The 26,581-nt window shown below is 41.9% G+C and overlaps 1 protein-coding gene across 1 annotated transcript; it reads right to left on the reverse strand.

Moving 5' to 3' along the window:
- Positions 1-67: 67 nt before the first annotated feature.
- Positions 68-26,579, reverse strand: LOC308092703 (transcription initiation factor TFIID subunit 4-like). Its single transcript, XM_080438789.1, has 15 exons — positions 25,094-26,579; positions 24,000-24,175; positions 23,765-23,854; positions 22,361-22,564; positions 21,432-21,554; positions 21,099-21,188; positions 20,435-20,644; positions 14,505-14,580; positions 14,059-14,164; positions 13,508-13,677; positions 11,752-11,882; positions 10,877-11,002; positions 9,826-9,882; positions 5,777-5,899; positions 68-1,996 (listed from the first exon to the last, which is right to left on the reverse strand). Exons 1-15 carry the CDS (start codon positions 26,322-26,324, stop codon positions 1,835-1,837), a joined length of 3,075 nt encoding a protein of 1,024 aa, XP_080294915.1. The 5' UTR covers positions 26,325-26,579; the 3' UTR covers positions 68-1,834.
- Positions 26,580-26,581: the final 2 nt, after the last annotated feature.

Consider the following 26,581-nt stretch of genomic DNA (forward strand, 5'->3'; position numbering starts at 1 on the left):
CATACTAACAGACCGACATCACTGACAGGGTACAACCATACCAAAAACAGACTTATTTATAATTTTCTTTATTTAGTTTTTTTTTTTGCAAAGGTACAAACAATAGTAAAATTGCATTGCCTGAAATGTGTCAGGATTGAATACAGAATGTAGGAAATATAAATAGTCACAAAAATGTGTCCTTCCAACAGATGATACTTAAGCTGGGTGTCTCCAAGACCCAGGCTCTTACTGAATTAACAGTACAAACACCACAGCTTCAATCATCAATTAGATCTATATACTATACAAACCAAATGCCCATTACTGTAAAAAAGACATTTCAAGCGTTAAAAACCCTCAATGAATGCACAGTCTTTCCAAAACAAACTCAACTTAAAAACAGCCTTTCAACAACAAACTGTGAAGCAATCGTATTATAATCAATCAAGACAATGACAAATCAATAATGGAAGCAGTTAAACAGTTGGGCTATCATGTGAATCCTAAAGCATTTAGCAGGTTGAGCTAAATCATTGTTACACAATGATCGGGATGAGGGAAATCCATTTGAAGGGGAATTTATTTTGAGGAAATCACAGGAATGTTGTTTCATCTGACATTGCTATCTTTTATTTTGTTACCCTTCATGATCGCAGCGTGAATTAATGTTAACAGGAGAGCCAGCTCCCTGATTCCGCTGATTGTAATCTAAACTTTGACAGCTTGTGTTAACCAAAAAACAAACCAAAAAAACAACAGCCAGACAAATGTAACTGTGTTCACAGTTTATCCTAGAGAGCCATGATTTCCACTCGTGCATGCACACACACACACACACACACACACACACACACACACGCACACTCACACACGCACTCACACACAGCCGTACACACACACACACACACACACACACACACACACACGCACACGCACACGCACACACATCTCTGGCAACTATGCATTCCCAAACCATCACCTTTTGTAGTACCATGCATACTGTGTATGTCACCAAGGAAGCATCACAGTACTGTCGGTACATTCATCTGACAACTATCGAGATTTGATGCAACACAGTTAGACATTCAGCCTTCAACAACAGTAAAATGCAAACATGATGATACCATGATAGGTGAATATCTGTTCGTTCCTACGAACTTTAATAGACTTTGTCACAGAACTAACCATGATGAGTAAAGTGAAAACAAACTACAGAGCCCATAAGCCTGTCATTACGTAGCATCCTGAGTGAGTTGCATTTGGGCTACAATTAGCAAGAAAAGGGACATGATCTGTATTTTTTCATGGAGAAGTTTGGACAGACTCAAAAGGCACCTCTTCAGGTACAGCGCTGGAGTCATCATAGCAAATAAAAACAATCCTGGCAGCATCTCTGCCAACAGGATTCAATATCTCACCTTGTTATCAAACTACACTTTAAAAACCTATCATTTTCAGCATATTTTTGTATCTTTTTTGGGAACACATACACTAGTGTTACATTGCAACACAATATATGGTTTGTTGTGTTTCTGTTAACATGTTGTGATAAAAATGTAACATATAATACTATTGTCCCAAACTAGACACACGGACATGTTGAAAAGTGACATCTTGTACGGGTGAAGAATCATGCCAAATTAAAATCTCAGAGACTCAGTTAAAGTGTTGCAGGTCAACCTAATAGGTATGCGAGCATGGAGGTCTTACAGAGGATTTGGCTACCAATTCATAATAGATGACAATAAACATGTATAAAGGAGGAGGGCGGGGGGGGGGTAGGGGGGGCATAAAAGGTTTAACTCAAATTTGTGATCTGCAGTGGGCAGAGTACGCTTCCTTGAGGGACACCTTATTTCAGTAGTGCCTTGTAGAGCAGCAACGACCTGGCCGTGGTCCTCTCCTGCTCCAGACAGAAGATGAAGTCCCTGAGGTTAACTCGCGTGATCCGCTGCCGGAGCTGCCCGCGGGGGGAGACAGCTGTGGACGAGCCTGCCCCTGAGCCTGAAGCAACCTAGAGGAAAAGAGAGGACAGCATTATGCAGAGGATGTACAATATGGGAGTCAGCCTTCAGGGAATCAAGCTAATTGTGCAAGCAGCAGTAGTGGAAAAACAGGCTCCTACAAATGCAGCAGGATTGATGACTTTTCTACCTTTTCATGGTGGCTAATTTGTTTGTTTAACCGCTTCTCCATTATACATGATCATTGTAAGGACATAATGTTATACCTACAGTCAGGTCTTTGACTCTACATTCCTTACCATTGACTGTTTATAATGCTGGTAATCTAGGATTTGAAGCTTATTTTTCTGCTGCATTCACAACAACTGACTCTGCATACAAGCATGAGCTACATTTCTTAAATATAAAATCTACCTGACAAGTCCTTCATGAACATGATCTCTAGAAGACCACCCTTTTCAGTCATCCCTACAGTTCTCCTGACCCATCTCCCTTTTTTCCCGACAAGTCTGAATCATCAGTAAAAACGACAGACTACACCTCACACGCCAGTAATCACACACTCGGCCCAGACCTGTAATAGGATCGCCACACCTTTATATCAAAAGGTGTGTCCATAGCCAGAGGCAAAAAGCCACACCCTCCCCCTATGGACTATATGGCTAGTAGCCATATACAGCAGCACAAGACTTTGCTCCAACAAGCCCTCTTTCCCAACACTGTATATTATCCAAACAGAATAATCCAATTCACACAGCAGTGATGATGACTTGAAGCATTGCTTCCCATGCCGCTGAAATGGCCCCGGGCGTGTTCAGTGGGGTGAAATATTTGAGAGAGCATCGCAGGGCACAAATGAACATTTGTGTGTGTGTGTGTGTGTGTGTGTGTGTGTGTGTGTGTGTGTGTGTGTGTGTGTGTGTGTGTGTGTGTGTGTGTGTGTGTGTGTGTGTGTGTGTGTGTGAGAGAGAGAATGTTCCCTAGTACTAGAGAGCCACTTCCTGAATTAATCCTCGGGTAAATATATGGAAATATTGCACGGTTGGTTTTCTGGCTCGGGGTGTTTGACATGTCTTTTTACCTGGTGGCATAGTTGAAAATGTGTTTAGTTGTATGCCTTTCCAATGTGCTGCCAAAAAAGGTGTTGGCGGAGGGCCAGTGATGCTACCTACAATACCAAAGTTACTATTTCTATGTGAAAAGAGCCTGAAGGGAGAGCAGAATAAATAAATAAAAAGTTTTGGTACCAACTTGAACTTAGTTGAAAACGGCCTGTGAAATAGGCCTTTGTGCCTTTCTGAATTTGTCCTAGGTGGCTGTTCTTTTTTGAGCCTGTGGGTAATGGCTATAAAAAACCTATGATTTGTGTGAGCAGAACCACCCCCCCCCCCCCCCCCAAAAAAAAAGAAGAAAAAAATATAAAATGTTTTGGGAACCAAACCAACTCAAATATTATTTGAAAATGTCATGGGGCAGCTCGTACTTCTCCAATGTTATGGTGAGGGTGAATTTCTATTTTTTTGTGAGCTTGTGCTGTGAACAATTATATAGATAACTAGGCTACCATTTTTCCTGAGGGGCAAAAAAGAAGAAGTTTGTGAACCAACTTGAACAGCAGCTGAAAATGGGTTAGGCTTCTATCTTTTCATGGTGCAGTGGTGGTAGCCATTGTATAGATAACTAGGCTACTATTTCTATGGAAGCAGAGCTCCAGGGCAGAGCTGACACCAGAGGATAGGAATGAGGCTCCAGGTCTACACAGGAACACAATCAGAGCATTATGAAGCTTCACAGCCTGCAGGCACGCTAACCTCCTACTCTCCCTCACACACACGCGCACACACACACACACACACACGCACACACACACACACACACACACACACACACACTCACAGTACAGCACAGCACATCATACATGCATATACCCAGGGGTGTGTCAAATTTGGCACAATACATCCCAAACATCACATATCCTGTAGATGCTCCAATTATTCACTCTAATCACACATTCAAGGAAATTCAGGATTCAAGCAGAAGAACCTTCGTCCAGTGTGCTATGACTTTCAAACCGGTTGTAGCTGGAAACGCTCACGCAACACAAATGGTTTTCTGTTTCTTTCAGAGTCTTGTTGGTTGCCTCCTCCTATCTAATCTGCCCTCAAGGAGCTTCAGCGGGGCCCTAAGCTCCCAACGGCCGTGGGGCGACTCAGGCTTCAGATAGGCAACATCAACCACCCCCCCCCCCCCCCTCTCTCTCTAAACACATCCCCGTTCCCTCCGAGGCACAAGGCTGTTATGAATACTTGCAAACAATACAGGGCAGGCTTTGTATTTTCACTTAAAACAGTAAATAAGCGACCGTAGCGGCTCACCTGAGGCAGACGTCTGAGACGTCGGTCAACCAATTCATGTTTATCAGAAACGTCTGACATGTCTGGGCTGGGCTTAAGGGCCGTGCTCTCTCATAAATGCGCTGACTTGCTTAACATACAAACTAGCATAGTCCCAGAATCGAGATAAAACGTAAACATCCCCTGGCAGCGTAACTAAGACCTGCAGGCCAGCAAATAGCTCACATATCACAAAGTTCAGCAAACCTAAGCCCCCCCCCCCCCCGTCTTTCTCTTCAAGGACCCCTCAGCTCCCCAATGCCCTCCCTTCCCTAATCCTGTGCTTTCTGTTTCTGCACAGAGGCCTCTGCTTTTGTCTGGGGGCTTCTGGAGGCTATGAGCCTCGGGCCGAATGTGTGACAGGGAGGGAGAGGAGGGTGGGAGTGGGGCGAGTGCGCGGCAGGACCCCGTCCTGCAGCCAGGTGCCCTCGGGGGCCACGCCCCCTGCCCGAAGCTCATTTCTGCAGAGCTGAAGTCTATGGTCCCCTCAGGGCAGTGTGTGTGTGTGTGTGTGTGTGTGTGTGTGTGTGTGTGTGTGTGTGTGTGTGTGTGTGTGTGTGTGTGTGTGTGTGTGTGTGTGTGTGTGTGTGTGTGTGTGTGTGTGTGTGTGTGTGTGTGTGTGTGTGTGTGTGTGTGTGTGTGTGGAGGGAGGGGTAATAGACAAATGAGTTAGAGGGGGAAATAGACGGGCAGTGAAGAGCAGACACACCCACAATAAGCCTCCAGGCACACACTGACCCCCTTCACTCAACTTTGGTCACATTCACTCCACAGTGTGGGGGTGGGGTGTCTGTATGTGTAATGTGTGTGTGCGTGTGCGTGTGCGTGTGCGTGTGTGTGTGTGTGTGAGAGAGAGAGAGAGATGAAAAAGGTCAGAAGGTACAAAAAGTTCCCACTGTCGTTTTGTCCTGTCATCATTACTCAAACATTACTACACAGTGTTGTGACAGCATCCAGAAAAGAGAGACAGAGAGGTAAAGACAAAGTTATGGCAGACAAACATCATGACCACCAGAGTAGGAAATGAACACCTGCCACCAGCTGAAAATAGTTTTTAGTTGGGCTTAATGAGCAGTTAATAAAACATACATTAAAACTGCAATAGGCGATAAATGACCACTAAGGTCCGAATAAACTATCAGAAAATGTGGCAAATATTATAGAACCATCACATTGGTGAAAAATCTATCTTGTTTAAAAAGTAATAAAAAAGTATAAATTTGCGTTCTGTGTGGATGTACTCATGACACAAACAGCAGTTTAAATTATATAACAGAATGGTTATTTCAGTTCTAAATTAGCAACATGAACCCTCGCGTCCCTACTCTGGGGCAAAGAGGGGGCCTAGTGTAGACCCTTCGCAGACTCCAGTCTGCGAAGTGTATAGGATTTAAGTGGTTAATGCGCAACAACTTCACCGCGTTCAGTATCACTTACCTCTGTGCCCTGTGAACTGGATCCTGGCGAGTCCAGCTTGCGTTTCTTGCGGGGGCCGATTGCAGCGAGGGCCGTGAGGTTGGCATCTCGTTGCCGAATCTGGTTCTGCTCATGCAGTTGCATCTGTAAGGAAAGGCAGACATGGGCATGACAATGTGAGTAGAGCTGCAGACTTGGGTAAAAATGGTAAGTGTTGATTATTACGTCAAATACTACAATCACTCCAACTAGTCATTGTCAGTACTCCTGATGATCGGACAATTAACATTTATGCTGTCCTCGAAGGCCCTACCAGTACATGTATGTCCCTAAAGATTTTACTGTAGTTGTCGGCTTTCAGTAATAGGGTCACCAGGACAAACCCTTTATATTGTACATATAAGTGTTTCTGATTGTGTCAGAAGAAGTAGGGAATATGCCAGAAGGGAACTACAACATTATTGTGGTTGCATGTTGTCTGCAAAGGAACTGAGTACATGTTGTTCTGCTATGCAGAGTTTTTACAAATGAGCTGTCACTTTACAAAATGCTATAGGCCAAGACTGGGGGCCTGTTATGCCACGTCCAATAGCTGTTATTCTGCTGAGTGACATTTTTAATGTAAAATCTTTTAAATAAACGAAGAGACGTGTTGGGATAAACGGTCATAAAATGTAATTTTAAGCAAAACCAGATGCCAGTGGGAAAGAATATACAGACGATAACACAGTCAGGTTGGGAAATTAACAAGCTCCAGGCAGAGTTGTGGCAAATCTGACATGTGGGTGCTCTATTTGTCAACTCTTTCACTGCTTTTCACTCTTTTTGTCATCAGACGTTAGAATAGCGGCGGGCTAAATAGTTAAAAGTAATCTCTTTTATCCACCACTCACTGGATCAAAACATATGTCTTCCTTCCCTGAGTGCAATGCATCATCCTGATGCAGTACCTCAGAGTCAAATCCCTGTATAAACAACCTTTTGGTAGTAAGCCCTGCTGGCAGCTTGCTAGAGCTATGTGCTGATGCCCTGAAACGACTGGCTTCTGCGGGGGAGGAGGAGAAAGTGACGAGGAGTTGAATGGACAGAGGACATAATTCAAGGCTATGTTAACATCCTCATTAAGAGGCCGTAATGTTAATTGGAAGGGAAGTTGTATACATGACCACACACACACACACACACACACACTGTTTTGTCTCCATGTACAGTACCTTGCATACATACGTATGCAAACTGTAGGTAGACCCAATGTAGATAAAACAACCCATGCTCAGGCACAAGCAGCAACTAAATTGGCAAATACACAAACAATAACCTTACACAAGTGCAAATTGGCTACTGATAAGATACACAAACCTACAGACAGACACATACTGCTGCCCCCTATAGGTCTATGGCTTTTAACCTTTAAGCTGATCATGACGGCCAGTTTGGAGCTGAGGTCATCTGCCCTAGGGTCCTATAAGATGGATATGCTTACATACTGTGTTTAGCTGTGCACGTGTGTGTAGGCGTGCATTCAGCAGAATTTTTATACGCATCTTTGCTGTTAATATAGACATTGTCTATATACAGTATATGCATGGCTGGTGTCGTGTGGACTGTAGGTCTCTTTAGAGTGAGTGATGTATTGCTGTGGCGATACTGGCAGATTTTTACCTTACACGTTTTTTAAAGTTATTTTCCCTTCTTTTTTCCCTTTTCTGTACACTCTCTTTGAGAAGGCAGCTAACAAAACACAATAACATATTGGTGTCTTCCATTCTAGCCAAGATCTTATTTCCAGATGACAATAATCTGTTACAAAATGTACAAATAAATAAATTGTCAAATATAACAGACATGGCTAATTTCCTTAAAAACAAGACAGGCCAGTCTATGATGCCTGTGACATCTATGACATATCTATGACGTATGACGCCATTATCTGGGCAAGGACTCAGCGCGATCTGACCACCGTTGACTTTCTTAATAAAAAAGTTAAATATAATTTATTTTAAATAACATTATGTGAAAAAATGGGGGTTAGAGATATAGAAACCAAAAAAACGATCGTACACAGCTTGAAACATCACAGCACTTTGTGGTATGCAATAAAGGCAGTTTTTCAAACAGTTTTTCACTCAGCACCTGCCCGATTTAGGGCTTTAGTGCATGTGGATGTCCTTCTTTTTCATTAGGTGTTAGAAATTTGGCATTGATCGGTCTATCCAGCATTTTGCAAGATTATATGAACGATTTTATGAATGCCATTTTCACTATCTTTTAACCATTTTAACTGTACTAAGCCTAAAGCCAAAACATAGCCGATCTACAAGCTCACAACGTCACACACACAAACACACACACACACACACACACACACACCTAAACAGCAGCATCACATCCTTCAGATACACTCTGTATAAAGTATCAGAGCCGCAAACCCTGGTGTGACTCAGAACCTGGAGGGCAGTCAGGCGGGCGGGCAGGCAGGACGGACGGGCAGGCAGTGTTCCTGCCTCAGGCTCCTGTGGCTCTCTGTCTTTTTTTGACTAAAGCTTAATTTATACTCCCATCTCACGAGAGTATTGCAACACAACGCAGTATTGACTGAAATACCTTATTTATAAGCAGCTAGTACTGATTTTCAGTTACAAGTATATATATATATTAGGCTTTAGTCCTTGGACAAAACCAAGTCATACTGGACTAAACCATCTGATAGATTACATATGGACAGATACACCGTAGCTATAGGAAAGACTACAATGTAATCTCCACTAGTGGACTTTTTATTTTACTTTTTCAGGAGAATAACTTGAGTACTGAGGAAATACTACAGTAAATAATTGTTTGTTAGTTGTTTTTTTTATTGGACACACAAATGCCTTTCTTTTATTCTTTGTGTTACTAACTATGATACACCCATGATTTAGGGGTTCAGAGCCAGTGTTACAATGAATTGCTAATAGCCAATTGCTGTGTTACTTCAGAGCTAATTAGACAATTAGCTCATTACAGTATGGTCAGTAAGAATCTGACATGGTTTCTGTGTGTGTGTGTATTCTAGTTTATTTTGTCCTGCATAAGGCAAGCTTTGTTGAGGGTGTATATACGGTTGTGTATACTGTTGTACTGTATATTTTGTTCATTATTGATGGTGCTTCTTTTTTTGTGTGGTCTTTACCCTGCTGTATCTACAGTACATTTTCTTGCCCTGTAACTGTAACCTCAACCGCTGTGCTGCCTTTGGCGACTGGATTTCCCTTAAGGGATCAATAAAGGTCTTATCTTAATCAGTTTGTTCCTTATTGTCATACACATTCAGGATTTCTGTTTTACATTTTTCTACTATACTCGACTACAAACCTTAAGAATGCACAGTACAGCATCCAATTTTAACCACACCCTGGCATCCCTATTTTGGGCAAATGTTCAAAGATTCCTAAATATTTTCAAGAATAGCGAAAATAGCAGATCTACAAGCTTGATGCGACATGTTGGGATCGCTATTTTCGCTGTTCGTCGTCAAAGTATATAGAGTTGAATCATTTTCTGGATACTACTATAGTACTACACTAGGTCCAGCATGTCTCAACCTGATTTTCCATCTTTGTGCCTCAGCCTCCATCGGACACTTGTGGGTAATGACCCTTGACCCCATCCACCCTACACCCTCCGGGCATGCTCATGGCTACTGTCGCGAGACGTTCCCTAAATATTGCCTGGGGTGCTCGTCAACAGGGAGGAGCAGAGAGAGGAACAAGGACACCAATCATGGTAGAGTGGTGTGTGTGTGTCCGTGCATGTGTGTCAATTTGGTGGTTAGATGTTATTGGCCATTACAGGGATGAAATGATACAAATGCAGATCTAAATAGAATAAGCTTAAATAAACCAATGACAACTGTATCACGTGGTTTGCTGTGATGCAATATGGAATCTTCATGAACAGGTTTTCATGTGTCCTTAGCTCAGAACAGGAATCGTGTGCTTCGAGGTGCTTTTGAAATAAATATAGTTCAGTTAAGAAGGGATTTCTAAGCAGAGGAGACAATCCTTTTTAGGTATATAATTGTGGCTTACCTCTTTTGCTTTTGCTTTAAGACGGGCCTGTTCGGGGTCCTCCTGTCTGGCACGACTCTGAAATGAGAGCAAACATGCAAGACAATTATAATAAAACATAAAGAGAAAGACAGACTAAACCAATAGCGGCCAAGAACTGCAATAAAAAGTAATTGCCTATGATAATATGGGTCATAACTTAACACATTATACTCCAATAAAAAAAGAGAAAATAGATTTAATACCATTCACTTTCTAGATAGGATAGTACATTTAGTTCACAAATGGATAATTCAGTGAAAAGTGTTAATGGTATTCAACAGCCCACATAAGTCACTGTGGTGTGCAGAGTGAATTAAATTGGCCAACTTAATTCCTGTGACAGTGATAGTATGGTTGGGGAATTCTATACAGCGGAAGCCAAGAAATAATCACCTTCCTCATGACATCTCTATATACTACATCAACATAATCAGCCTGGCCCTGTGTGTGTGTGCGACTCCAATAATGACATATTAAGAGGACACTGTGTGTGGATGCTTCCCCAATTGCCTCGCCTTTCATATGTCAGAATCCCCACTCACTCTCACACACACACACACACACACACACACACACACACACACACACACACACACACACACACACACACACACACACACACACACACACACACACACACACACACACACACACACACACACACACACACACACACACAAATGTTAAACAATACTTACATGACTGCTTTAAGTCTCAACTGGTGACTTGACTGCTTTATGACTCGACTTGAGACATGACTGCTTTATGAATTGACATGACTTGACTGCTTTATGACTCGACTTGAGACTTCAAACCAAAAACTGAAAATCTGGTTTGAGCTGGTAAACCCCTGTGTGTGTGTTTTTACTAGTTTACCTTTCCATCTTATTTCATTGTTATCCACACTGTTGAGGAAGCTTGAAGTGAAAGAATTTCACTGCCTGTAATGCTGCTACAAGCTGTATTGTACTGTGTGTGTGTGTGTGTGTGTGTGTGTGTGTGTGCCCCTGCGTGTGTGGTTACTGTGTACCTTGGCAGCCTTTAGAAGGATTTCTCTCTCTACGTCGTCTTTCCGTTGTTTCTCCATTCTATCCAGCTGCTCAAAGACACGGAGCTGTGCCCTGACATCCGACGACTGCTCATACCATCCTTCATCCTGGTCCAACGGACAGAACCACAGGATGGACAGAAGAGAGGGAGGAGAGAGGACAGAACCACAGGATGGGCAGATGAGAGGGAGGAGAGAGGACAGAACCACAGGATGGGCAGATGAGAGGGAGGAGAGGACAGAACCACAGGATGGACAGATGAGAGGGAGGAGAGGACAGAACCACAGGATGGACAGATGAGAGGGAGGAGAGAGGACAGAACCACAGGATGGACAGATGAGAGGGAGGAGAGAGGACAGAACCACAGGATGGACAGATGAGAGGGAGGAGACAAGGAGATGGGAAGGAAGGAAGGGTCAAGGTCATAGAGGAAGAGAGAGGGAGGCCGAGGTAAAAGTGTTAGATGTGTACAGTCTTTATGGGTTATCGATTGGTCCAGTACAAATATTTTAGTTTATTTTCTGGGACTGTGAATGTCCCACATACAAAAATAAATCAAAATGAAGTGGTTTATCACTAAAGGATTATCGCATTAACACAATATATAACCAAGAATATATGAAAACAACAAATAAAAGTAAACACAATAAACTTATAAACAAAAATAAATTAAGCAATACAGAACTAGTTCATATAAACCACTTACGCCCTATTTATATTTCATCGTACGATGACGTCTTTGAACATTTTTGGAAAATGTTGCCTATAAAGACATTCCCACAATAGGGACACCAGTTTGAAAGGGCTTAACTAACTAATATGTACTCTCAGTTAGCATTAGTAAGTAAGACTTTACCTTGCCCCCGTCAGCGCGATGCTGAGCTACGGCCGACACCTTCTCCAGTAGGGAGCGCAGTCTGCACTGGGTAGCGTGGGAAATGAAGTTCACCACCTCCACGGGAACCTCCGTCACGCCAAACTTCTTGGCTGAGAGGGGGAGGCATTGAAAATGATGCTTAGTTCGGTGGTTCTCAAAGTGGGGTCTGGGGACCCCTAGGGGTCCTTTGAGGGCCTTCCAGGGGGTCCCCAGACAAATGATGGGATAGTTAGGAACCGAGTTATGAGTTATGGTGGTCCATGGTCTAATGCAGGGGTTCTCAAAGTGGGGTCCGGGGACCCCCATGGCCCTATATATACATCAGCTATTTAAAAACAAAATCGTTAAATTCTTTAAAATGTTGGAATTACATTTTTGACATTTTCAACACCACACATCTTGTATGGGACCTTGGTACAAACTGTTTTCAGATGGGTGGTCCGCGGCCAAATACTCATTAATTTGGGGGTCCTTGACATGAAAAAGTTTGAGAACCACTGGCTTAGTGGATGGAGCCCTGTGTCCACAGGGATTGGGCTATTGAGGTGATCGATTGAGCTGATCAAAAACAACCGTTATTTTTTGTTGTTTTCTACCAAAATAGTTAATTACTGACTTTTTCTATGCTTGTATTATTCCTATTAGCAGCCTATAATAAAGACATAAAAGAGTATCATCATCACAAAAACTACATTTCCCTTCTTTCTCTCGTCCTCTTCAGATCAGAGGCAGTTTTGCGTGTTGTTCAAGAGGTTTCTTATGCCTGTTTAACAACTTGTAAGTCTGTATTTGGCCCAAAATTGAAAAGCAATAAAAAAAAGGTGATGATTTACTTTAAATCAGCAGGTCTCTCTCACAGGGACCTGAATAATGGTAAGAAATCACGATCCTGTATGTTTAATAAAAAAACATCATTTATATAACTTGCTCATTCAAAGTTGACTATGACAAAACAACAAGTTGTTTTTATAGAGGACTACTACCTTCTGCGCAAGTGTACCTCATCTCCTTACCGACCACCAGAGGGCTCCACAAACTCATCTATCTATAAATTCCAGGAATGCCTGTATGTCTGACTTTCCATCATATATCTCAAGAACAGTTCATCTGATCGACTTCACTCCCGGTGAGTGTGTTGCTAAGGACGCAAGGAAGAGCAGTGTTGAGTGCGAAATCGATCGCATATAAGGGTGTCTCCAGAACAGCAGCCTGCTCCGAACGGACACTGCACCGGTCGTTTTAAAGAACCTGAAAACATTTTCATTCAGTGATGCCTTTCCTTCACTGATGGACTGTTGGCCTGTCCCCTCCATCCCACTCCCAACCAAGTTCACGATCTTGTCCGTTTTCTTCATATTCTTATCGAACTTTAAACAAGCATTCTGGGATCTCCTCTTGATGAAAACGTGTTAACCCATTAAGACCGGGAAAGCATCTTTCGTGTCTAGATTTTAGAGTTGGCTATTCAAAAATAGCAGATGTATAAGCTCACGGTGCGTCACGAACTGCGAGCTTGTACATCTGCTATTTTTTTTATTTAGAATAATTTAGCATTTTTTAACACAAATCTGGGAGTTCCTGACACAAAACATTTGCAGATGTCAGAGGTCAGCGGCCAAATATATATTAATTTGGGGGTCCTTGACATGAAGAAGTTTGAGAACTACGGATTTAGAAGGCATTTGTCGAATCGGCCTCTGGGTTAAAATAAACTATGATTGTTATTAATTATTACCCGTTTCTAGGATGCGTCGTTGCAACAGGCCAGTGGGCAGGAAGGCCTCGTCCTTACAGGACCGGATCTTGGTGCCCACCAGCTCCGAGCTGGTTGCTAGGATACGGGCATTCTCCTCGTTAAGGTTGACACCTGCCATGGACGCCACGTCGTTGATGTCATCGTCATCTCTGGAAGACAACAGATGCAGATCCCAAATTTAAGCACAAGCCAAGGGAGTTTTAAAGTGTACTCTCTCTAAATGTTTACAGCCGACATTCAACATTATGGGTGGTTGTAGAATTTGCTCATACTCAGGATAAAGGATCTCCTAAATTCACCCCATTTATCTATCAGATCCATTATGTAAACATTACAGACATTTACTGATTTTTACCTTTGAAATGCATTCACTGAATGTATAGGGTAGGGGCTGCCCTCGTGTGGCTGATAAGTGCATCTACATGTTAATAAGCAGCTTATCTGCACCAAGAACAAGCATCAGGTCATGAGTTCAACATCCTATTTAAGTACACTAAGAGGTTTGCAAACAAAATAAGTCCATATTTCACCGGAAAGTCCCGCCCCCTGGATCACTCAGCTTCTTCTGATTGGCTTGGGCGGTCACACTGATGGGACTCTTGCCGGCTATGATGGTAGGCGCCCTCACAACTGTACCTGAAGAACGAATGGAGAAGAAACTAAATCAACATCAATGCTCTCACAATTGAGGATGTTCATAATGTTGTTACATTACTCTTATACACGAGTGGAAAACAGCATTAGCAAATACATTTTTATGTACTTGGGCACCACAGCTGGGTGGGGTTAAAAGCAAATGCAGATACATCCGCAAACCACAATGTGTGGAGAAGCACAGAGAAAATATTTAAAATTCAATTAAAGAACATTTACGCCAATTAACAAACATTACCTAATGTGGTAAACACCACCCATTTCATTACAACAAACAGGTTAAAACAAACATCAGGAATTATGACTGGATGATGTGTGGTACCTTGCGGTCTTATGGACTGGGAGATCATAATGGGCATACGGGTATTAACTGGTTGGACCCCCGGCCTTCTCATAGCCTGTCAAGAAAGTGGAAGAAAATGATGAATATTCATATTACTTCAACAATAACTCTAGTCAGCGGTTGAGTTAGTGCAATAATAGGACTAGTGTACAATATTAGGACAAGTGTACAACAGAGTACACTAGTAGTCTTACAACACACACTAGTCTTAATAGTAGAATTACGTTTTTTCCACTTGTGCCTTTAGTTGAGCTTAAGCCAATATCAAGCTTTAATGATCTGTAAGGGAACTTTACTTTTTTTTACAGCACATTGTAATCCAACACAGATATAGACGGAACATTTTAACATACAAATCTAGAAAACACATCCATATCTACCTATCTAAATATACAGAAAATGAATGATACAGTGAGCAAGAGCTGACACTGTTTCCCCTTTGTAAAAAGGGGTTTTATTACCCTTGGACCAGCTAATCCTTGTTAAAATGCCTTGTAAAGCATAATTACCCTTTTACAATGGTGTCAAGTCAATGGAAAAATGAACCAGCACTTTGTCCCTGAAAAAACATCATTGAAAAACGAGTTTCTCCAGGACAAAGACAATTATGAACCCTACAATGAAAGGGATTTCATGGATAAATTGCTTATATCCTGGTAGTGCATGTCAATAGCTTGCGTCACTAAATTTAGATATCTGACCTTTGGAAATATACAACACTTTCTATTATCAACCATCCATCCATTTTAAATGTTAGCAGGTAACTTATGTACTTGGTTGACAAAATTACATTGCTTACGCACTGGATCAAACCATATTAACCATATTAATTTTAAGAAATGTAAACACAGCTCACACTATGTGTATTCACAACTAATACATACTGTATGTTGGTGATATGAATTGTGCTAAGACAACAAGCAATCACTATAGGAATGCTATGCACACCACTCCTAGTAGTAGTGCCGGTCCACGGCAGAAGAATTCGAATAGGTGGCCGCACACACTAGTAGCCCAAGTGGGACGCAGAGAAATAGAGAAATAGTCATTGGTTTAGACTCTAAACTTTAGAGTTCTCTTCCATTGACTTATTGTACGGTTAGAGGATCATCTCTAGAAGGCTGATATGATTATCCAGGATGAATACCATCGAGGTAATGAGTACATTACAGCTCTCCCCAGTGTCAGGCGTTACCACTCTATCAGTGTACACACCGGTAGGTTTAGTCGTAGCTTTGTGGTGAGAACACTAAATACCAGCCACCGCTGAAGTAAATCCTTGAATGGACAGGGTGAGTAAGTTAACTTGTCTGTTTTTGTGTATTATTTCTTGTCTGTTCTTGCTGAATGGGGCGGCCGTAGCTTAGTGGGTAGAGAGGCTGGTAATCATAAGGTTATCGGTTTGCCTCCTGGCCCCCGAAGTGTGCCTGAGCAAGACACTTAAACTGCCACGCCCCCCCAAAGCGCTCATCATGACCATCAGAGGAACCATCAGCTGGGTGAAGCTGAATTTCCCCTGGGGATTAAAAAGGTCTACAACGTATCACAAGCCATTTTAATTGTATATGTACCGTATATGCCCGTATGTACAACAACATATATTTTTATATATATATATATATATATATATATATATATATATATATATATATATATATATATATATATATATATATATATATATATATATATATATATATTTTTTTTTTTATATATATATATATATATATATATATATATATATATATATATATTTTTTTTTATATATATATATATATATATATATATATATATACATATATATATATATACATATATATATATATATATATATATATATATATATATATATATATATATATATATTAGGGGTGGGTTCAATTAATCGATATGGTAATGATCGTATTCCTTGCCAATAATCGTATCGATACAGAGGCTACCATATCGATATGGCAGGAAATGCTGTGTGACGCAGCTTTTTTTTTTAAACATCAGCTATGGTGTGTTTGTGTGTGTCTGAGAGTCAGACATGAGTTTCAGTAAAAGAAAATGTAAAGAGAATATTTCATTTGCATTTATTAATGCAATGCAATAATGTATCCATCAAAACATTACTTATTTGTATTTATTTCCTTGCTTTTTGTTTAAATGTTATCAACTAAGTTTTTCAAATTGATTTGGAAACTTTACATTTTCTGATTTTCATGGTCAAAACATCTGCAATCGGTTGTCTAGGACTGTAAAAGTAAATTTAGTAGGACACGGTCATTATTCAAAATCAATGCGTATCGCAAAACATATCGTATTGTGGCCTCTGTATCGTGATACATATCTATCGTGAGGTTGTATAGTAGGGGGTACTAAGTGAAAAATCGTTACGCGGCGGATAAAAGCATGAAATTTGATACAGATGTCCCTTGGGTCATCCTAAAACATCCTAGAAGGGGTGCCCAAAAAAATCTTAAACAGGAAGTGAGTTATGGACAAAATCCAAAATGGCCACCTAAACTGTTGACCGTTGACTCAAAAGACACCAAAATAATCTCTAAAAAGCATAAAATGTGGCACACATGTCCTTTGGGTCATCCTAAGACATCCTAGAAGGGGAGCCCAAAAAAAATCTGAAACAGGAAGTGAGTTATTGACCAAATTGAAAATGGCCGCCTAGTGTTGTCGATTGACTCAAAAGACAACTAAAGAATCTCCAAAAAGTATAAAATGTGTCACACATGTCCCTTGGGTCATCCTAAGACATCCTAGAAGGGGTGCCCAAAAAATTCTTCAACAGGAAGTGAGTTATTGACTAAATTGAAAATGGCCGCCTACAGTGTTGGCAATTGACTAAAAAAGCCTATAGAATCTCCAAAAAGTATACAATTTGGCACATATGTCCCTTGGGTCATCCTAACACATCCTAGAAGGGGTGCCAACAATAATCTGAAACAGGAAGTGAGTTATTGACTAAATTGAAAATGGCCGCCTACAGTGTTGAAAGATGATGCTAGATACCTACAGAATCTCATAAAAGCATGAAATGTGGTACAAATGTCCCTTGGGTGATCTGAACGCATCATACAAGGGGTGCCCAAAAAGGTTTTAAACAGGAAGTGACCGCCTAAAAGCAGTTGACACAAAAGAAAACATAAGGGGACGTCATAAAAGTGTATAATTTGGTACGTACATTGAGTGCTTCTTAATATATCCTAGAAGGGGTTATTTATTTGTTTGCTTGTTTATTAAACTTTTTAGGAAGGGACCATGTTGAAGAAATTCTAAATGGCTGTTTAAACAGTTGACCATGGCAGTCTGCATATTATGCAGACTCAATACGACAGGTTATGCAGTGCATAACTTGCCGTATTTTGTAGTCTACCTTCTGTTTTCATTTCTACATCACTTATTTATTTTACTTTCTGCATAATGTTTTTATTGTACTCTTTGAATCTTCTTTATTTATCTAACTCTCTGCATATTCTCATTTATTTTACTCTGCATCTTATCTTACTCTGCATATTCTTATTTTACTCTCTGCATCTTATTTATTTTGCACTCTACATCTTCTTGCTTGTTTTACACTCTATCTTCTCATGTATTTTCTTCTTGATCATTACTGTTTTTTTGTGATTAGTGTTTAGTAACTACATGTATTCATGTGTGCCATTTCGCAATTACCAGCACATTGGCATAATGCTCTGCAAGGTAACCCAGCATCCCGGCATCTACACTTTCTCGAACAGAAGGGCTCAGCTTTGCAGCCACACTTGAGTTCTCTACAAACTTAAGCAGCCTCTGGCAAGAGTGCCATAAAGGTGTCCACGAATCAGCGACTTTAATTTATTTGTCAGGAGATGGTAGAGATTGCATAGCTTTCAGGCTTCTGGACCAAATGCTAGATTGGCTGCTCGATTTGAATATTGTAGCAGTGCAGCCCGTGTGGGAGGAGTGTTTTCCATTGAGAGACTATTCAAACTTTTTTTGGCACCCCTTAGGATGCATTCAGATCACCCAAGGGACATTTGTACCAAATTTCATGCTTTTATGAGATTCTTTTTTATGAGTGTCTTTTGCATCATCTGTCAAGACTGTACACAGCCATTTTCAATTTAGTCAATAACTCACTTCCTGTTTCAGATAATTTCAGGCACCCCTTCTAGGATGTCTTAGGATGACCCAAGGGACATGTATGCCATTATGAGATTCTTTAGTTGTCTTTTGAGTCAATCGACAACACTGTAGGCGGTCATTTTCAATTTTGTCAATGACTCACTTCCTGTTTAAGATTTTTTTGGGCACCCCTTCTGGGATGTCTTGGGATGACCCAAGGGACATGTATGCCAAATTGTATGCTTTTATGAGATTCTTTAGTTGTCTTTTGAGTCAATAGATAACACTGTAGGCGGCCATTTTCAATTTTGTCAATAACTCAGTTCCTGCTTAAGATTTCTTTGGGCACCCCTTCTAGGATGTCTTAGGATGACCAAAAAGACATGTGTGCCAAATTGTATGCTTTTATGAGATTCTTTAGTTGTCTTTTGAGTCAATCGACAACACTAGGCGGCCATTTTCAATTTTGTCAATAACTCACTTCCTGTTTCAGATTCCTTTGGGCACCCCTTCTAGGATGTCTTAGGATGACCCAAGGGACATATGTGCCAAATTTTATGCTTTTTGGAGATTCTTTTGGTGTCTTTTGAGTCAACGGTCAACAGTTTAGGTGGCCATTTTGAATTTTGTCTATAAGTCACTTCCTGTTTAAGATTTTTTTGGGCACCCCTTCTAGGATGTTTTAGGATGACCCAAGGGACATCTGTATCAAATTTCATGCTTTTATCCGCCGCGTAACGATTTGGCCATTTTTTGTGCTTAGTACCCCCTAGGCAATACCCAGCCATAATATTAATATATATATATATATATATATATATATATATTCTTTTGTTTCACAGAACCTTTGTTTTAAGCAACACAGAATGAGGAGACGTCAACCATATTTAGCAATATGAGAGATGTATTGCTGCTAGCAACAGACACATAGAAGGGGCAGAAGCATACTACTCTATCTGGCATGGAACAGCAGACAGGCAACATTATTGAGATGTTAGTATGGCTGACATGAGTCATTCATCACACTCAATTAGAGATTGTACGCTCTCTGGGAATGCATTCCCAGGAATGTGACAAATCCGCTATACTAAAGCAACACCAGTCACTTAAACACACACCACAATCAATGTCTCATTCTTGTCTTTTATGTGACTGAACTGTATCCCCAAGGTGCTTACACCCAAGGTCTGTACTCATGCATGTCACCATACAAATATATAAAAAATGCTGATCAATAATTCCTGTCCAAATATTGCTGCAAACACTTCAATATGTCATGTTTATATGCAGGTTTTCATAGCAACCAAACGTGACACCAGCTGATTTCTCTCATTTGTTTCCTCTCTCTGGTTGAATGTGTGTGCTAATCAGTAAAATCCCCACGTGTAGTGTTCTCTTGTAATGAAAACCTACATACATTCTGCCCTCATGAGTGGACACCCCCGGCTGAAAGCCCCCTACAGTATTTTTACGTTTTTTTCCAGATGTTTAATGTTTTCCCGAGCCAATGTATAGTGCTATACATTGAGGCATCATATAATTTTTCTTTACAAATAAATACATTTTGAGCACAAAGTAAAATGGTATTTAACTAAATGTGATGCAGTTGGTTTCAAACCTAGGCTCTACTGTTCAGGATTTGATTTTATAAATGACAGTGGAAGAGAGCAGTCTCCCACCTCAAAATTACTATGCTCTTAAGACGTTTCTGTGCTTCACTTATACTTTGATTTTACATTTCAAAACGTAACCGTATGCGGTTTGGTGAGAAAAGCAGCAATTGGCTTAAATCTAGACCATCATACCACGTTAGCTGTATTTGTGAACGTTGGCCTGATGCTGCCCGGGGTGGGGCCGGTGGGCAACCGGGCCCTGATGGTGGTGGTGTTGATGGTGGTGTTGATGGTGGTGTTGTGTGCTGTCGGGGTCACCATGATAGGCTGGGAGGATGTCGTCGGGGTTGTTAGAGACTGCTGGTTGTTGAGCAGGGATTGGCGCAGGGCAGGGAGGCTTTTCTGTGGGGCAGGGAATCAGTCACAGGTTTAGTAGATCATGATAATGTATTATGATGATTAAGATTTTAATTATGTCCAGTTTATTACAGAGCTAGCACTTGTATTGGAAAGAGAGTTCATAAATAAATGGTTTCAGGTCTCACCTGCCATATTAGTCATATTTTGTGTTTACTTTTATTTCAAAACTGCCTGTAAGTGCAAATAAAATTCTATATTGAAAGCGTAACTTTCTGAGTCAATGAGAAAAATAATGTAATGATGAGTTTTATCATTGAAGTGTCACAGGACAGGCAAGCAAAATTAAAATGCACTTAACTGCAGCATCTAAATCACTATGACAGACTTGATATCAAATTTAATCAAACTGCCTTACTTAATTTGATTTATTATTAAGTGCTTTAAGGAGTAGTAGTGGTATTAATAGATTGTCATTAGAGCATTATTAATACTGTACCTTGAGGAAGGGGATGAGGTAGGGTTGAGGGGAGGAATTCAGCTCAGCTTGGAGCCGAGTGGTGAATTCTTCTGGCTCAATCTTAGCATCCTAAAAAACAGAAATAAATGGAGTCATGAAATGGGATAATAATAATTTAAAAATATAAATATATATGTAGAATATACACCACACACACACACACACACACACACACACACACACACACACACACACACACACACACACACACACACACACACACACACACACACACACACACACACACACACACACACACACACACACACACACACAAATATGCAATTAGTAAATGTGGCATTTTGGACTCACAAGTAGATCCTGCACCAGGGATTTCACATTCTTGGAAGTTTCTGGGGAGGGGGAATTGTGGGATGCCAACTTGATCAGCGTGGCTAGAAAGTTCTTGCATTTCTTCACGTTTTCCTGCATTTCCTGTGAGAATTAAGAATAAAAAAGGTGAATAACATTCATTGTAACATTTCTTGTATTTCTGTGGCCTTTCCAGTCAAAATGTGTGAACACCAAAGCCACCACCACTGAAGCACTGGTTTGCACTGGTTTGCAAATGAAATCCGGGTAGGGCATGGGGTAAAGCTCCTGCCCAACGTTGTGGTGTGAGAATGGGGTTTGAATCCTCCACGGACTCCTACAGGTTGGTTAGGGCCCCTGTTCAGCGGGGTGTGAAAATAGCGTGTTCCTCAGGTCAGGTGAAAAACTGTTGTAATAGTAACCAGACGATCAGAGATCTGCACCTACTGATTATGTCTGGTAACACCTAAATTCAAAGTAGGGGCTAAAACCGCGTGAATAAATACTGGCATTGATTGCAGAACCTCTCACTGCTGTTCTAGCCCCTTTATTGAATTTAGATTTCCCATATCAGAAGGCGGAGACCTCTGATCATCTGGCTATGCGAGACGGTGAAAAGACGAAAATGACACGTGTGTATTGGAGGAGACACAACCATTAACAGTCAGCAGGGGACTACACTACATGGGGGAATTGAGAATTGGCATAATGGCTAAATAGGGAGGAAAAGGGGAAAAAATAATTGGAAAAGGAAAAAAGGTGCAAATGGCTGGTGAATTTAAATGTAATTTATTATTATTCTTTTAATAACTTTCTGATCTTTATTGCTTTTATCTGCATATGTGTTCTCTGTGAATCGCTTTGAGACTATTTTAGGTGATGACGAAAGCACTTAATTCAAGGTGTTTTGGCCTGAATTTTGCACAAACCTGCGACACCACTGTGGTTCTGACGGCAGGGTTGGAGACTGTGGCTGCTGTACCGCTATTCAGGGGCGCAAGGTTGGTTTGAACCGTGCCAGGCTTGGCCATGGTCTGTCCTGTGGCTCCTGCCGTTATCACCGTCTGGACCTTCTGAGGGGCACTCATCTTCACTGACATGGCCGTCCCGACAGGAGCCACTGTGATGGGCTTCTAGAGAAACACAGCAATATTTCATGTTAACATGTAGGTATTTAGTTGACAGTATTATCAAGAGTACTTTACTAATACTTTAGTGACCCATAAGAAAGATTCAATAACAATATAATAGAATAAATTAATATTTTATGTATTATTATTTTAATGCAGATGGATAGTAGAAAAGTGAAAGTGACTGGTGAACATCTAGAATTTACAAGCCATGTAAAAAAAATGTCCTCTTGTCTTGACCGAACCAATTTAAAGCAGACTGTAACGTAACACCTAAACTCAGCCTACATGGTGTTTTGACACTAACTTAAATACCTATTACCTGTTATGCTAACTAGGGTCTTAACAGTGCAGAAACTGAGGGACAGCAGCATTGGGCAGTAATATTGTATTGATAACAGATACATTCTGGCAAGTCAGCTGTTTAAGTGTTTAGCTTATTAGCTTCCTTCTCTGACTATGACCACCCACCTTAGCATCAAATATGAATTAACATGGACTAGCAATTTGAACTCTTTGGAAAAGTATTACTACTACTCTATTATGTTTTACTACTACAGCTAGGAATTAATTTGCATTAAGATGATACTTGATCTGATATAGTATTGTGGTATTTTGACAACACACCCCTGACATCGCAAATGCCACCTCTACCAGTCAGCATAAGGCTGCCAAGAGAGAGAACAAACCTTTTGATACTAGGAGACACGTTTCAAAATCAACAGAACTGACAGATAGAAGAGATGCACTACATGGCACGACAAAACTGAACTGAAAGGCATTTTTTCCTGCTTTGGCTAGACGAAACAGATAATATGGTATAACAGTTTATTGCTTTACAATAATCGATCTGAGCCTCATTGACTTCCACTATGAAAATAAGGTTATAAAACATAATAGTATAAAACATATGTAAAAATATACATATATTTGAAGAGTTACTGCCTTGGCCTACTGGCAGTGTGTACAAGAAATGTGTCGCCGATTGGTCCAGCGGTTTGCAGGATCAGCCCAGGAGGACAGTCACAAAGACACACACAGACACTCTTCTAGAGACGCTCGCCCCTTCTATGAGGCATGCCATAACAAATCTCTCACTACTACTACTAACATCAGTTAGGCTGAACACGAAAGTAAGGAAATGCAACGTCGAAGCAGCATAAGTGTAAAGAACGGATTAGGGTATTACAACGTAGTACATACCGGTGTGGAAGCACCAACAGGAGAGGGTGACTGTACCATTCTAGTCTGTCCTGGAGACGCCAGTCGGACAGTCTGGGCCGTTCCAGGCACCTTCAGAAAACAGGGAGAGGGGCCGAGGGCAGAGGTCAAGAGGGATACAAAAAAAACATGGAACAAACACCACCGTTATAAACCTTTATAGAAGTAGGGACTGACACAATTGTAACTCCAAGTCCGATCTACTTGTAGTATTTACCGGACTGGGCGCACTGACTCGGACTGTGGCCGCCGCTGTAGGGGTAGCAGGTCTCGGGGGGATGTTGGTGACCGTCTGGCCCTGTAACCCCTGTTGGGTTTTCGCCTGGGCCTGGGCCAGGACATGCTGTGGTACCATCACCAGCTGGCCAGTCTCCGTTCTCACCAGAACCATACCTGAAAAGATGAAGGGGAAATAATCGGTCAGTCAGTCAACTGTATCTGACAGACCTTCCAAGCTGACACACTGACATACTGTACGTCCAGCTACAAAGATGAATCTAGTGGGGGGTTTTGGCTTCCGTTTTTTGTTGTAAGATTAGATGTTTTCATAGGCCCCTTTATTTATTTTATCTTTGCAAACTTGTCATTTGTTTCTTTTCTTTCCATGCTGTTACTTAGTTCAATATTATGAAGGCAACATGAATGATGAAGGTGTCTTGGTACATTATCGCTGAGGCTGGTAAGTTAGTCAACTCTACCAGACACAGGAGGTTCTATTCCATTATACATAGCCGGTATAATGATGACCAGGCAGTAAGCAAAAATATTGTTTTCCTGGTCAGCTCAACAAGTGTTTTGCAAAGACATTGCATGGTACTGAGTGATGTTCACTATCTTAGTTATTTCTTAGTTAACTTAACACACGCTGGGGGGAAGAATTTATCCTTTTAGATCAGTGGTTCTCAACATGTGGGTCGGGACCCCCGGGAGGGTCCCTACATGGTTTTGTGGGGGTCCCCAGATGACAGTGAAGTTTTAAGGACTTTTAAGACCTTTTTAATACCTCCAAAATAAAGAAAGAAAGAAAGAAAAGCAAAGAAAAGACCTCAAACATTGGCCAAATTGTCAAATAATATAATGCAAGAAATAATAGCCGATCCACAAACTCACGTTGTGAGTTTGTAGATCTGCTATTTTCAAATATTTATCTGTGGAAACAAAAATGTAATGCCTCGACTCCTACATTCCAAGTGCTATTCAGGGTGGGGGCCTGGGGGGGTCCTCAGTTCAAATATGATTATTTTGGGGGGTCACGGCCTGAAAAGGTTGAGAACCACTGCTTGAGGTCACCAACTAGGAGCTCATAGTTACCAGGGGGTATGGTAAATCCAGGAGGCAGCTGAATTGTGGTCTGTTGTTGTGGTCTAACAGCCAGCTGAGGGGCAGCGGTCCTGGCAGGGCTGGCAACAAGCCCCGGCCTCTGCTGCTGGACCGAAGTGGCCATCACAGGTCTCACAAGAGTCACTGCGGGCTGACCAAGTCCGTTGACCGCAGGTTTCACACCGGCAGCCAGTGTGACAGCGGTGCCAGGCTGGCTAATGGGGGGATTGATCGCAGACGGAGGCTGGGGGGTCATTCCGAGGATGACAGAATTGCCAGAACCGGGCTGGTTGGGCACCAACATCTTGGTGTGCATGAGAGTGTTGCTGTGGTTCATGACCTGAGGTGGAGCGGATGCCGGGGAGCCCCCCGTGCCCCCCTGCGTGACCAGAGGGGCGACCTTTGGGTCCATCCCGTTCTGGGACAGGCTGGACACGGGGCTGCAGGGGTGCCTCTGCAAAGTAACTGTAGTGGACGCCACTGAAGAAGGCTGAGGTATGGGAAAGTTGGGCTGTGAGGCCATGGACACAATAATATTGGAGCCTCCACCAACGGCAGCGCTGACAGTAACGTTACTTATGACAGAGCTGGTGGCTCCAGCTTGGGGTGGTGGTGGGATCACACCGGGGGAGTTGACCCGTTTCACCGCTCCTCCAGAGTTACCGTTCAAACTCTGTAATCCGGGCGAGGAGGCAGTTCTGATCCCTTGTTGTGTTGTGTTGATGTTTGGGTTGGGGGCAGCGGACACTACCGACGATGTGCCCACCACCGAACCCAGAACAGTAGCCCTGTTGAAGCTAGCAGCAGCAGCGGACTGAGTGGGCAAAGTTACAGATCCTGGCACGGGAGTAGAGATCGTGGGAGATGCCCCAAGTGTTTGTAAATTAGATCCGGCGTTGATGACGCCCCCGGGGGACAAAGTAGAGGTAGAAGAGGTGGGGATCTTGTTGGCGCTCGGTTCCTGGTTGTTTAACCCCGCTTTTGGTTGTCCTTGTTGTGGCTGCTGCTGCTCCAGAGAGCTCCCCACTTGATCACCACGCACTTTCCCTGAGAACTGACCGGCAGCGCCCGCGGGTCCCTCTCTCTTCACCCCGGTATACGAAGCACTGGGTGTCTTTTGATGGCCGAGTTGTGATTCCAACGAGCCAACTAAGTCGCTAACTGCCTTCTCGTCCACCTCATTGAAGAGCATGTCCTCCAGTGGGTCGGAGGCTCCCGCCATCTTTGATGTCGGACCGTTGTGCAAATCGTATTTTAGAATGTGCGCGTGCGCGCACAACCCGTGTTGTTTACGACCATAGAACCAGAGCGAGCAGATGGGAATCGGTGCCGTTTTTAGAAAATGAGCGTTGGTCTGATATGCGATTCTCTTCACCGACCACTTGCTCCTTTTTCTTTCTTTTTTTCTTGATCAATTGAGGAATGTATTTGTTTGAGTTTGCAGAGATAGCTGTGCTAGAGGGTCACTTTAACTATTAG

This window comes from Gymnoscopelus braueri, assembly GCF_963280865.1.
Source record: "Gymnoscopelus braueri genome assembly, chromosome: 9".
Taxonomy (NCBI): Eukaryota; Metazoa; Chordata; class Actinopteri; order Myctophiformes; family Myctophidae; genus Gymnoscopelus; species Gymnoscopelus braueri.